The 13,844-nt window shown below is 46.7% G+C and overlaps 1 protein-coding gene across 8 annotated transcripts in view; it reads right to left on the bottom strand.

Annotated features, from left to right (window-relative positions):
* Osbpl3 (oxysterol binding protein like 3) overlaps window positions 1-13,844 on the bottom strand; it is a 173,661-nt gene that overhangs the window by 58,887 nt on the left and 100,930 nt on the right. For all 8 annotated transcript variants that reach the window (XM_048440321.3, XM_048440320.3, XM_048440326.3 and 5 more), the window contains 5 exons: window positions 5,623-5,739; window positions 5,476-5,529; window positions 4,542-4,655; window positions 1,008-1,175; window positions 367-490 (listed from right to left, as the gene is read on the bottom strand). In XM_048440321.3, the coding sequence (XP_048296278.3) occupies window positions 367-490; window positions 1,008-1,175; window positions 4,542-4,655; window positions 5,476-5,529; window positions 5,623-5,739 (577 nt within the window). The remainder of the gene's footprint in view (window positions 1-366; window positions 491-1,007; window positions 1,176-4,541; window positions 4,656-5,475; window positions 5,530-5,622; window positions 5,740-13,844) is intronic.

Genomic DNA, 13,844 nt, shown 5'->3' with positions numbered 1-13,844 from the left:
CTCTCTGAGTTTTTAGTAATCGTACTTCAGTTAGGTGGGCAGCAGAGTCATTTTTGACACTTAAAAGACTGTGAGTGAGCTGACAGTCCCACCCACGGGGACACGATTTATGAGCCCAGGAGGAATTCGGGCATCCATCCCAGGACTAGACTAGGAAGTCTGTCTGCATCCGGGTGAAGCCACTAAGCTCAGTGTTGGGGTGGGGGGAGAGCATATTGGCTAACGATGATGAGGCCTTCATTAGCAAAGCAAGAGATGAAACACAGATGAGTGACAGCAGGGACATACACGCACGTGAAGGCCACGCCAAGCACGCATGACCTCAGAGCCATGGCAGAGAGCAACAAAAGGGTCAAACAGCTCTACCTTTGGAGCATTTTTCCATGTCCTCTGAAGACTGCAGCCAGAATGGAACTCGTGTGTCACCACCACAAGAAAATGACAAATTGCTTCCAGTTTGAAATGAGTTCTGCTTCGACAGACTGCTACGCTGCTCAAGGATGACAAGAGCAGATTAGAAATCAAAACAGAGCGCGGCAGGGACAGCTTCTAAGGGAAAGGATAGCAGGGTGATTTGGGAAGAACCTTCTAGCAAAGGTCCCAGGAAGAGACCATGATACCTGTCTATCACTCAGCTAAGCCACACCAGGCTCCATGACCTTATCTTCCTCTATGAGATGGTGATACCATAGTAAAGATATGTTGGGAAAGAGTTTGCAATCTTGTATGGCTGTACACACGCTTAATTAGCTACAACCAACAGCCAGGGAGAAAAACCAAAGTCTGTGTGGCTGAGAAAAAACCCAAGCCTTCAGGAATCTCCTTGCTTGAACTCCCTACCTTACTTAATCCATGCTAGTTATATCCTGGGTCAGACTCACTGGTCAATAGACTAGTTAAACACCACCTCAACTCACCCTTCTCCACCCACAAACCTTCCCTTGTACCGACTCCCAGAATGGGCCTCTCTGTTCCCTCGGACTCGGTCTTGGCACCCCAGTCATTACCTTCCTACTGGAAATGGAGTCGAACACTCCTGGGGCAGAATCTGTGACCGTGGGCCCTGGGAAAAAGTGATTGACATCCCGAGGAAACATGGCGATCTCATTCTGCCGGTACATTCTGTGGTGGCGGAGCTTGGATACCCACTCGTCAAAAACTTCGTCGGACTTCACCTACAGGATGTTAAGTTGAGAGATGTCAAAGAGAGCCACTTGCTGAAAGGATCAAGTGTTCATTAAAATGAGGCCACTCCTGACCTGCTCTTTTTGAGCTGGTGTACATGGAAGAGAAGAAATCCTGTTTACTGCCTTGGTTTACATCTATGTGGAGAACACTTGGAGAAGAGGCATCATCACAGAACACATATTCTTGTTTCCTCTGAGATGCTGTAGCAGCCATGCAAAGAGGGCCAGCTTTATTAAACATTTGTCTCTTGAAACATCGCCAAGTTCTCGAGCTCGAGACTTGTCCCCGCTCATGTATCAATTCTGTTCTTCATTTAAACGCTTGTAGCTCAGACTTTGCAGCCAGTCTGAACTGGAATGAAGTAGAGAAGACCCTGAAACACTGGCCTGTATTCATCTACCCTGATAAAAGATGCATGGCCTGGAATATGTTAACATATGTGAGCGTTAGCCAAAAGGACATTTTTGCCATTTGCTGATAAAGAAAAATATCTGACAAAGCGCTGTTGAGTATTGTTGTTGTTATTACTATGTGCATGTTTATCCATTCTCTCCATAAATGAGGACATGTAAATTTCTACTTTCCAGAAAAATGTTTATAATTAGCAATTTTCATTTAAAAATATTTTTGAGACAGTGTATTGTTATGCAGCCCAGACTGGAGTCAAACTCACTATGTAGCCAAGTCTGGCCTCAAACTTACTACATAACCCAGGCTGTACTTGGACTTGAATTTAGGAAAAACCCTTCTGAAAGCTAGGATTACAGGCGTAACACCAAGCCTGATATAATGATTTTTATCAAGAAACAATCCAAATGTTCATAAAAGTGTTAATAGGAACATAACAGCAATATTTATACTACAGACATTTCGTAAATCAATATTTTTGTGTGTATAAGAGATATTCATAATTTCAAAGTGAAAAGTGAGTGACCTAGACATTAGGATACAGATTCGTGAAGCTGTCATTTAAAATAAGTCAGAAAGGTGTGTGGTGGGTCAGCGGCCTGCCAGGCCAGCGCTGGGACAGTCCTTAGACTGCAGCTGGGACGGAGGGTGCGCAGACAGACAGTGGTAACAGCATTAGAGAACGGTGAACCTGACTCTGTGGTGTTTAGAGACGTCTGAAGGTGGAGGCTCCTCCTCAGCACCTGTCTGCAGGGAGCCGCAGCACAAATAGACATACATCTGTCTCCTCTGCACTGTGAGCTCCTGAACGGATTTCATCCCCCAGATGTACTGAAGAGGGGCTTCATAAGAATCTTGTCATCCTTGCACTGATCGACTCCCCAAAGCCCTGACAAGCAGGCCCATAGCTTTCGTCTTGACTCATCTTTTATTGGTTAAACAAGGAGAGGAACAAGGCACTTTATTAAACAACCAACCCCGGTTCTATGATAGGCCCTGCGGTAACTCCAGGACTCTGGCTGGGTGCTTTCTTAACTGCTCTTTTGCTCAGACTCCTCAGGTATAAAAGGAGAGAGAGAATCAAGTCAGGTGTGGTGACACATGCCTTTAATCTCAGCACTCAAGAGATTTGTGAATTCAAGGCCATATATCCAGACCCTGTTGCCGGGGGTGGGGTGGGCGATTAGGGATAAAGAGGGTGTAGGGAGCCTGCAGCTAACAAAAGGCCTCCATTACAAGCCAGAGTTGACACTCAGGGATGAACGAGAAACCAAGCAGCACTTAGTGAGTCACAGAGAATCACTGCGTCTCATGGCGTCAAGTCCAGTGCATCTTAGTCTTTAAAAAGCAGACCTGAGTGATCACTTCATTCTGCTAACTAGAACTGCCGATAAGCAAGGTTTCGTTACTCCCCGACCATGTGAAAACACAGAATGACGTCACAGGACCAATACAGGAAAGCAACATCCACTCTTCCAGAAGAGATTAACCACAGGGGAGCAGTACATTCTATAACTATTTTATATAATTTTATATAACTAAAGGGTTTTCTCTTCTTTACTTTGCCATAGCTATTTCACTTGGGAGAGTTTCTCTTTCAGGGAACACTTGGAAAGACTTGGAGGCAGTGTGGCTTGCTACCACTAGAGCAGAGACGCCACTGGCACCCAGTGGTAAAGGCCTAACCATAACACCCGGGACAGTCGCATAGCAAAGAATCACCAGCCCACGGTTCAGCGGAACTGCTTTACACACGAACTCACCCAGAATGCGGACTTAGATTAGGGGGCAGATATGAGACCTACACACAAGGAGAGGACAGGGCCGGGGAGAACCTTGGTTTTCCTGGCCATCAGTTCCATTCCCTAAATAGCAAGCGACCTGCCTAAGCAATTCTCAATTTATCTCCAGCATTCAGGCACTGCCCAATAATGATACAGAGTAACTAATCTTACTAAACTTACTGTTCCCCAAGGAATTTTAGCAAACCTTATAAACCTTATGATCACGGCCCTACAAATGAGCACTGGAATCACCCTTCTTTCCTTCCTCCCTCCTTCCCTCACCCCTCCCTCTCTTCTTTCCTTCCTTCCTTCCTTCCTTCCTTCCTTCCTTCCTTCCTTTCTTCCATCCTTCCTTCCTTTACTTTTGGTAAGGTAACAAAACAAAGCAAAACCAAACAAACAAAACCAAGATTTTTCAAGAATGAGATGACTGGTCAAAGTCGAACAGTAAGCAATCCCGTAAGAACTGATGTTGCCCTGGGCTCCAAGCTTCATGCTTTTATGACATCACTCACCTTCAGGAGAAAGACAAGTGGGTAAAAAGCTTTGAGACTTAAGCTTTACAAACTCCTATTTTAGGAGAAAAAAAAATCCTGATGTTTCCCTACAATATGAGGATTTTAACAAAGTCTTTATAAAACTGGCTAAAGTCACAAGTCATGGTCCCACACAGTAAACATCATACTTCAGGGAACCTATTTTAATCTAGGGTCAATGGTTCTACATATACTAAAGACATTCATCCTGGGGGAAGGGGCACAAGAAGGTGTGTTTGCTATTGACTGCTGCCACTGGGGAGAAGTGGTAGCATTTGGGGAAGGGGGACAAGGACTTCAGCTCTTCGAGCCAGGTGAGAGACAGTCCTGCACAACCAAGAAAAAGGCTGGCCCATCCGAACATCAATAGCATCCCTTAGGGATACATTAGTGACAAAGACTACCCACATGGTGAATAGCTGTCCCCAAGTTACCAGCAGCGTGGTAGTGGACAATCCCATCGCCGTGGAAAGGCCTCTGCACAGCCAAGCTGGGAACTGTTGGAGCCCAGGAGTTTAAAGCTAGGGCAGGAAAGATAGCAAGACTCTGCCTCGGACAACTCAAACAACCAGCAAAAGCCCTGGTGGCAGCTACTTGGTAGGAGCCAGCCCTGGCTGGGGCTCACCTTCAGGTGGTAGATGTGCTCCTCAGTGTCAAGGTCGATACACTTGGACGACTTCTTCACAGACATCACTGAAAGGCCCACATCAATGCAGCCATGTAGCTTCTCTCGCTCAATCTACAGGAGCAGGAGAGGGCTATCTGAGAGTCACAGTAGTCAAGGTGGTTGTGACATCCTCCCTGGTCCCCTCCCACCTCATCTTGTTCATGCACCAATGATAAATCTGGACACCACGATTGATGGAGCCCTCCAAGCAAGCAGGACCCAGTTAAGAACTGTGCACGTGTGGCATTCTTTCTCTGTAAGGGAGACACATTCGCCTCACATCACCGAAGATGAGGCTGAAGGACAGAAGCTAAGTAATGAGTTTTCATAGTCAGGATGCAGGGCAGTGAGAGGAAAACCCCATGAGGTGACTCCAAGGCAATTCAAGAGCCATTAGCTTCCCCTGGATTAGTGTCTGTTGTCAACTCATTCATATGTGACTTAAAAGGAGGGGTATAGTCAAGAAACTAAGGAAGACCAGAAGGGTGGGGAGAAAGGAGAGAAGCACCCTATAAGGCAGGCCTGCTGGTCACTCAGAACCCTCCAGGACAGCCTCCTAGGGTTAACTCTAAGAGGAAGTCCACCTTAACCGTGGCTTTCTCCATGAAGCCCCCAGTTGCCAGAAGAGGGAAGGACACTTGGCACATGCTCTGTTCCTGTAATTAGCTAAAACCAGAGCAGACCTATGGTACCCAGGATGCCGCCCTGCACCTTCTCCTGGTGGTGAATGGAGCCCGCCTAGATCCAGCGCTAAGGCAGCAGGGACCGGGGTGTGTGGAGAGGGCTCTGTGCCACCTGGAAAAACCATTAACCACAGAGAACTGCGGCTCTGGGCTGACTCTAGCAGCCTGCACACTTCTGCAATAGCATGCTGGCCAGGAAGAAGACTTACATCAGTTTGGCTCTTGGCATATTTCAAGATTCCTTTGTCCAGGTAGAAGAATCTCTGTGAGAAGAAAACAGGGTTTAGTAAGTTGCACACACTAACATTCCTCCTCATCACCAACTTCTAACAGAATATGAGAGCTCAGAGTCTTACCTTGTGCCAGCCTTTCAAGGGCCACTTCCTCTTTTTCAGCAGAAATCCTTTCTGCACGGGCGGCTCCTGGGTGTACGTCATCTCCCCCCTCAATCCTTCCACCACTTCCCAGCTGTCCTGTTCCAATGAGAGAGTACAGGCTAAATGTCACCCCTTTACGAGATAGTAACAGGAAGCAGCAAGCTCCTGGAAAACCATCCAAGACGGAGAACCTGACAAGGTTTGATAGGAAGAAATGAAATCTAATGCCCATACATCTCTTGGACTTTATAGATTCCATGCTGTGGTTCAGCGGCATCAATTTTTCAAGCCCTTTTTCTTGAAGGACCATTTCCTTTTTTTCAGTCTTCTTTGAACCTCGGCAGCACAGCTGAAGGGGAGGATCTTACTATAAACGCTATTTTTGTCCGCCTTCATGTCACCGTGCGGTGACTGTTCAGCCCGCAGACATCAGCCTGAACGTTAATCGGAAGCCACAGATGTCAGGCTGGAACTGGATGTGTCTGTGCACGTGTGCACATGTTAGGGGGCACCTAAAGAATGGCTGCAATGTGGGGCTAGCGAGATGGCTCAGCAGTTAAGAGTCATGGCCGCTCTGCCAGAGGACCAGAGTTCAGTTCCCAGTGCCCACATCAGACAGCTCACAACTGCCCCAGCGATGTGACCTCTCTTGTGAACTCCACAGGCACGACACGTGACACACACTCACACAGACACATAAACGTGAATAAAATCTTCTGAAAGGAAATAGCTGCAAAAACAGATTGTAGGGATTGGATACAGGCTAGTAAATCTTACAAGCTGACTGGAAATAATGGTTCTGGGTAAGTGTCTTCAAATACGGGGGGTTTAAGTACAGAAATGCAGAAACATCAAAAAGAGAGTTTGGTCACAAGTACCTTCACTCTTTCCCCCAGAAAAATTTTACACCCCCACTTCTCATCCAAGAGACTCCTATTTAAGATTATGCTATAACCCCAGAACTTGAGAAGTGGAGGTGACCTACATCATAGAGTAATAAATAATAAAATGAATGATAAGAACAGCAGCAAAATCCTTGTATTTTGGGCCTGGATTCTTTTCAGCTTTGATGGAGGCACAAATGGCTGCTTTAATTGGTGCTCCATCATTGGCTACTGAGGTCATGAATTGAACACAAATTTCAAAGGAAACAAAAAGAAAAACATTAAAAATTCTGAAAAATTTTTAAAAATACTTAAATCATTGCTAAATCTGCACAAGATAACCCCAGAACTGATGATGTTCTTGTACATATAATAGATGGTGATGATGGTGAAGATTAATTAGGTCATAAATATACACAGAACACACGCAGACTGGAATACAACTTGAAGAGTCTGAATACACACATTAGACATTATATATAAAAAATGTCCCACATCGGGTAATATAGCTTTGCACACATATGACTCTAATATTTCATGTAGATGCCCTGCTCTGAGACCAAGTTTCAACCCTTGGGCAGATGGTACTGGCAGCGGCCACAGGAGTTAGACAGTGAGTCTGGACCAGCCCCAGGGAGCAGGGCAGGTAAGGGTCCTGCGGGGTTCTTTTCCAGGTTTCCCTGGACCAGTCCCAGGGAGCAGGGCAGGTAGGGGTCCTGTGGGGTTCTTTTCCAGGTTTCCCTGGACCAGTCCCAGGGAGCAGGGCAGGTAGGGGTCCTGCGGGGTTCTTTTCCAGGTTTCCCTGGACCAGCCCCAGGGAGCAGGGCAGGTAGGGGTCCTGCGGGGCTCTTTTCCAGGTTCCCAGAGTGCAGCACACCATCTCCAGCAACAGGATCCTTCCCCACATTAGCAACTGAACTCCTAGGTCACCTGCCTCTTATCTGAGTCTTTCCCACTGTAACTGGAGATGAAGGTACATCTCAGGTTTTTAAAATAATCACTGTAGGTATCTCAGAATCTGGAATTCTAAAAGAGATTTCTTCAATGGAGAAAAAAAAGAAGGGGGGATATTCAGTATTTAATTTAGAGAAACTTTTTGACATTGAATGAGATCTCGCCATGACCACCATCAACTGTTCAGCCATTCAGGCATCCCAGACGATAACTATGTCTATTTAGTGATGAGGAACACACGGCCTTTCACGTAGAGCACCACACAATCCTGCTCTCATTTACTTCTCAGGCCAAAAAGTAAGTTTCTGTGCCCCTCCTCCAGAGGAAAGTAAGCCTTCCTCCCCACAGCTCCATCACACCACTGTTCTGCCATTCTTGCCAGTGACACCCCTTTACTCGTGGTAACATGTATGAGGTTTCATTATCCCTACAGAGAGGGTGCCCCTTGAGAGCACAGAGGGTCGAGCATACTCCACTTTTCCTCCTGTCTTGTGAGCAGCAGGCACCTGACAGAAAATAACTGCAGTCTTGGAACAAAGCTGCGGCTCATGTTCCTGGAAGACTGTAGTGTGGAACACATTTGAGCGTGCCCAGTGTCCCTGGGCCAAGTGACTGTTTCCAAGTTAGATACAACCGATCCATATTTGTGAACGATGGGCGTGTGTTGGTATCATTACGTGAGAATCCAAGGGCCCAATCCTCTGGAAAGCGCTCCAGTGGATCAGTCTTTTGGAATTGTTAGTCTCCAGCCTCCCAAGCAGAAGGCTGCCCGCAGAGTACTCCACCTGGAGGACTGGGCACATCTGTTTTGTCCCTCCAATTGTCTCAGTGCAAATGCCAAGAGGGAATCTTGGCATACTATTATTATTGCATACTTGTCAATCCTGGGGCACAGCAGAGGCAGGAGGTGTAGATGCATCTTACCTGCTGCTGAATGGGAAAGGATTGAATTTCAAAGGTGGCTTTTTTTCGACCGGAAGTGCTCCACAATTCTACATTTATGGCTTATTCCTCCCAGCCAGCTGGCGTGGAGGCCAAGGGGCTAGAGCAGGTTCCCTCACTCCTCACGTCAATGAGCCAGGAAGGGTTTGTAATTTTTCCCCCATAAATGTCATCTTTTTTTTTTTTCCTTATTCTATCTTCTTCCTAGGTTTGAAAGTGGTAACAGGCTGGAAAGGCAGATTTGCACCACAAAGAAAGGGCAGGCTCTCCTTGACTAGAGGAGAAGGCTTGGAAGCTTTCCCCTGGCTCCCTATTCATTCAAATGCTCAGTGGTGGCAGGAAGAAGCAGCCCCTAGCTCTGAGGTTCTCGGTGGCCTGAGGCTGCACCCATGAAGCTGGGAATCCTGTGGCAGAGTGGTTATTAACAGTGTTGGGAAAAAATTTCTAGCATCTTGGCTTCAGGTGACAATGAGAAACTTTCTGATTCCTCAGCTTTGCACAATGACAGGGTTGTAAGGACCTACTTAAAGTCATCTGACCATGAAGGGCTGGGGCCGTGGCTCAGCTCAGCCATAGAGTCAGCCAGCCGTAGTGAACTCAATGGTAGTAGCTATTCACTGTGCTTTACCAGAATATTTACCACTCAAATAACCTGTAAGTTGTTGTTACTTTTTCATTTAAGCTCTGGTGTTTTCTTCCTAAACTATCCTAGAGATCACTGACTTCAGTTTATGGACAACTCCACCTGAGGGGTACACACATGGGAGTGGCTGAGAGACTTCTCCCCTTGCTATTTGTTCCAGTCCCCAGGCAAGAAAATAGATTAAACTGTCAATCAAGTAAATGACATTATGGAGTTGGCTTACAAGAAGGGGTTAAGTTGTAGCCACAGTTCATGACACACCTCTAGAATCACAAAATACTAAACCAACAGTAGGGGTGTTTGAAATAATACATAAGTGAATGATATAACGTTACAGAAAGATTGGAGAGCACATTCTAGATTCACAAAATCATGAGCTTTTTGTCCATAGCGGATATTAATAAAGGCAATGAGAGAATCAGGGAAACTGTCTGATTGGCTAATATCACAGTCTACGTACTGTGAGCTGACACACACTTAGATTATCATGCTTAACCCTTGCATAACCCTTCAAGAGTGTGTTTACTAAGGGTCTTATCTTTTTAATGTAGGAAACGAGGAAAAGAATTGAACAAATTCCCTGATATAGTAAAGCTACCAAGTGGTACCCCATGGCACAACCTGTGAGTTTATTATTCTGCTAGCATTTTAAAATGTTTTCCCTTCTATATTTCAGATGTGAAAATCCCAGTGGTGGATGAGGAATAAATCCTAAGGGGTAAGGGACAGAGGTGGGTAAATCCTGGGACTGGCTCACCTCTTGAGACAACTGGAAAGAGTTAAGAAGCACCGGGCCTGCTCGGAGCTCCAAGGTCTCTGATCTCACAGGGCTAGCGAGTGTGTAAGAAACCAGCCCATGCATCTAATGCTGCTGACCCTTTGCGTACTTGCTCCTTCATGCGTGGAACTGTTGCCTAGCTTCCTTCTCTGGTGATTTTTCATTTCTCCCCAAACCTCTGCCTCCTGGAAGAAAGTCCTTACCTCATCTGAAGGCAGGCAGTAATAATACAAACCCAACTTACACAGCCCTGCTTGCCAAACTCCAGTGTGGGTTCCTTGTCTTACTGTAACCTCGCTCATGATCATCTGTGTCCTCTGGAACTAACAGCTGAACAAGCCTGAGAACAGGAGTGTACAGAAAGGGCCCTGAGGGCCCACAAGGTGTGGTATTCAAGTGAACTGCTTTCCAGAGCAGGGAAAGTGGGGGTGATCAGACGTGGGCTGGGGAGATGATTCAATGGATGAAGGTTGTTACTATCAAGTCTGAAAATCTGATTTCGAATCCTGGAAGTCCACAGGGTGGAAAGAGAGAACGGACTCCAGGAAGCTGTCTTTGGATCTCCCTTCACGTGCCAGAGCAATGCATGTATGCACATGTGCATTCATGAACACACACACACACACACACAATACACACACACACACACACACACACACACACCAATGTAATAAAAATAATTTTGAGATGCTAATGTTCCAGGCTAAAGGGATTGGGGAGAGACACCTGATGCCCTCCACATACCATGCTGATTTGAAGATAGGGCACACACCTTGAGTAGACTAAATACCTAAGACACTATATGACAGATCTGGGCCACCAGAGAGACCAAGGTCCTGTAGCAGTTAACTCTGCTGACTGAGCCCAACATGCCTGGGTTAACGTCCCGTCCTGCATGGATCAGACTGAAAGGTCATCTTGGATATGAGCTGGAGAGTGAAACACTCCAGATATGAGAGCTGGGGCGTCTCAAGACTTCTGCTAAAGCTCAGCAGAAGCTGGTCTGGCCGTCACCCGGCATTGAAGTCAGGATATCTTACAGAACATCTAAGCGCCAAAGATAGAAAACTGCTTTGTGATTAGAAAGGCAGCAAGGCATTTATTCAATCTCATGAGTGGGCCAAGTTCATTTCCATAGTGCTGAGTGCACGGGTTGCAAGCGTTTCCTTCCAGCACAGCTGTGTGCACACCGCACAGCTCGCCGGCACCTCGCGCATGCCCAGTTCTCAGCTATGCGGGCTGTGATGTCAGAAACAGAAGTGATTGAAACATCCCTTCTTCCTGCAGCTGTGAAGTGTGGGGAGGGATCTGGCAGGGCTGGACAGTAGGTTGTTCTAATTAGTCGGTTATCAGTTTACCAGGATTTTAAAAATCAGAGGGCAATGTCCAGCATTATGCCACATGGCAGCTAATTACATCCATCATTAACAAATTTAAAGGCATTTGTGATCTTATAGAAACTATCAAGAAAGGCTACAGGTCACCACCATTACCTTTCATGATTTTTCTATGGAAATACTTGTCAGTAGATTGCCAATTAATAGAACTATTGCTTTGATGTCAGACCAGCCGTGTACTTAGACTGTAATCACTGAGAGTCTGAGTTGCCTTTTGTTAAAAGTCTTTCTCTCAGCCAAGGTTCAACGAGTACCAACAGGCAATAGTTAAAAAAAAAATTAAAAAAAAGAAAGAAAAACAGTAGGAGGCAGATTGGTGTGTGAGGTCAAATAAAGTGAAAATCCCCGGGAGATCCTGTAGATGCACATTGCAGTTCACAGTAGGGGAGGGGCTGAGCTTTAGCCATTACTGCTGGACCATTTCCAGGCTGTCTTGAAGAGCTGCAAGGGCAGGGACTCCAGGGAGAAAACCAGGACTAATGAGTAGGAGTCACAAGACCCTGGAGCCCAGCTCTCCAGGAAAACCATCTGATAGCAAGTCAAAAGTGGCACAACTACTCTGGGAAAGAGCACTCCTCAGTCCTGGGAGTGCTCCATCAGAGGCTGATGGCCACCAGGCCAATGGGAGTGCTCCATCAGAGGCTAATGGCCACCAGGTCAATGGGGGTGCTCCATCAGAGGCTGACGGCCACCAGGCCAATGGGGGTGCTCCATCAGAGGCTGACGGCCACCAGGCCAATGGGGGTGCTCCATCAGAGGCTGATGGCCACCAGGCCAAGGAGAACAGAAAAGAGGCTAAATTTGAGAGGGAGGTCAGAATAAATGAACTCTAAGACCTCGCCTAAATCTTGTCAGAAACTCATGCCCTGTGAGGCACAGCTTTAGTGACGTCATCTCAGGTGGACACACGGGGATGAGCACCAGAGAGCCCACTGTGATGCTGAAGGCTGCTTGGGGACCACCAGTTACCACATGCCAACAGGCACTGGGCTTTCTCTCTTGGCACAGAGATGTAGAGAACTGAGGGTGTAAATACGCAGAGGCCCCAGGTCCCCAAGTGCTCAGCTAGGTGCTGAGGTACACCTGAAGTACTTACCAGAAGATTACTACCCACCCAGTTCCTTCAGAAACCATGGGAGACGGTGCTCACAACGACAGCTGGGAAGACACCAGGAAAGCTGTCCGCTGTCCCACCTGAGACCATCTTGGGTTTCCAAATAAGAGACAAATGCTTATTGCAACTGCATTGACCACAGACGGCTTTATAATTAAAACAGCATTTTAAAAAGCCTTAGCGCACACGCGGGGACCGTTTCTAGCCTGCTGATGACTCACTTAGCATAATTATGGCTGTAATTACTTCAGCGCTTTTTAGGCTTCTCGGGTATATTTGGAAGTTATTGATATTGCTAAATATTCCTCTCATACTATCAAGGCCCAAACAGCTAGGAAAACATCCCCGATGCATTTCCTCTTTCCCGACAACGTTATTCTAGAAACCTGCCTTGTAAGAGGTGGGGCTACTATGAGCGATGAAGACACCCTTGAGTCATTCTGTCCAGCCCACCATGGGGGTGCCAGACGTCCACAGCGCTGATGATGGGGGTTCAGACAGTAATAAAGGGAGTGAGGTGTCCTGTGTACCCTGTGGAAGTCCTGTCAACTCACCGCCATCACCTTGTCGTGCAGAAGCAAACACTGGGGCTCCAAGGTCGCTCGCCCAAGACTATAAACTGTTGAGCAAAAGGACACATTTGTGGGCTCCGTCTGCAGCTCACTCGCAGGAGCATCCGCAAATGCAGTAGGACTAAGTGGAATACCTTCAGGGTCACCCCCCACCCCCAGACCCACCACACACCCAGCAAGCTCTCCCGGCCTATTTGGACCTTCCATTTGTATTTCTGTCTTCTCTTTTCACTTCCAGGGAAATTGTAACCAATGGCTTTTCCCCAGAGGCACAGAATAGCGGTTTTGAAATCCAGAGTTTGAAAGAGAATGTGGCCGTCACCCTTTGAGTTTCTAAGATGTGAGAAATCCAAGTGAAATCGATTATTTGAGGATCACAAAATTGAGAGGCTTCTGGGGACCAGTACACAAACCCTTCACATTCTGTCTCAGGCTCTTTTCTCAGAATGACTTATTTCTAAGGCGACAGCCAGCCTGCTGCGGGGGAGTCTAGGCTAACTCCCCACCCTCGGGTGGGTGGGGCTCTCCTCCAGAGTCCTCATGAATGCTAAGAAGGCAGGACATTTTAATTTCTTGTAGTATCCTTTTGTATTTTATCTTTATTGCCTTTTGTTTTAAACACATCTTTTGTGGCATGCAGTGCCCTGTGGTGTCTGAGCACTGGAGTGAAAAAAAAAAAAAAACCCGCAAACTCTATACTCAGAGAAAACACCGTCATAGTCAACATACTCAGAGAAAACACCGTCATAGTCAATGTACTCAGAGAAAACACCGTAATAGTCAACGTACTCAGAGAAAACACCGTCATAGTCAACATACTCAGAGAAAACACCGTCATAGTCAGTGGTGGTGCTTGCTGTCTCTCAAGAAAACCCACGTTCATGTTAGATCCACAGCTGGTGTCTATTCTCTATATC

The sequence above is a fragment of the Myodes glareolus genome, chromosome 6 (genome assembly GCF_982192425.1).
Source record: "Myodes glareolus chromosome 6, mMyoGla1.1, whole genome shotgun sequence".
NCBI classification, from domain to species: domain Eukaryota; kingdom Metazoa; phylum Chordata; class Mammalia; order Rodentia; family Cricetidae; genus Myodes; species Myodes glareolus.
This window is presented reverse-complemented; position numbering and strand designations above follow the sequence as displayed.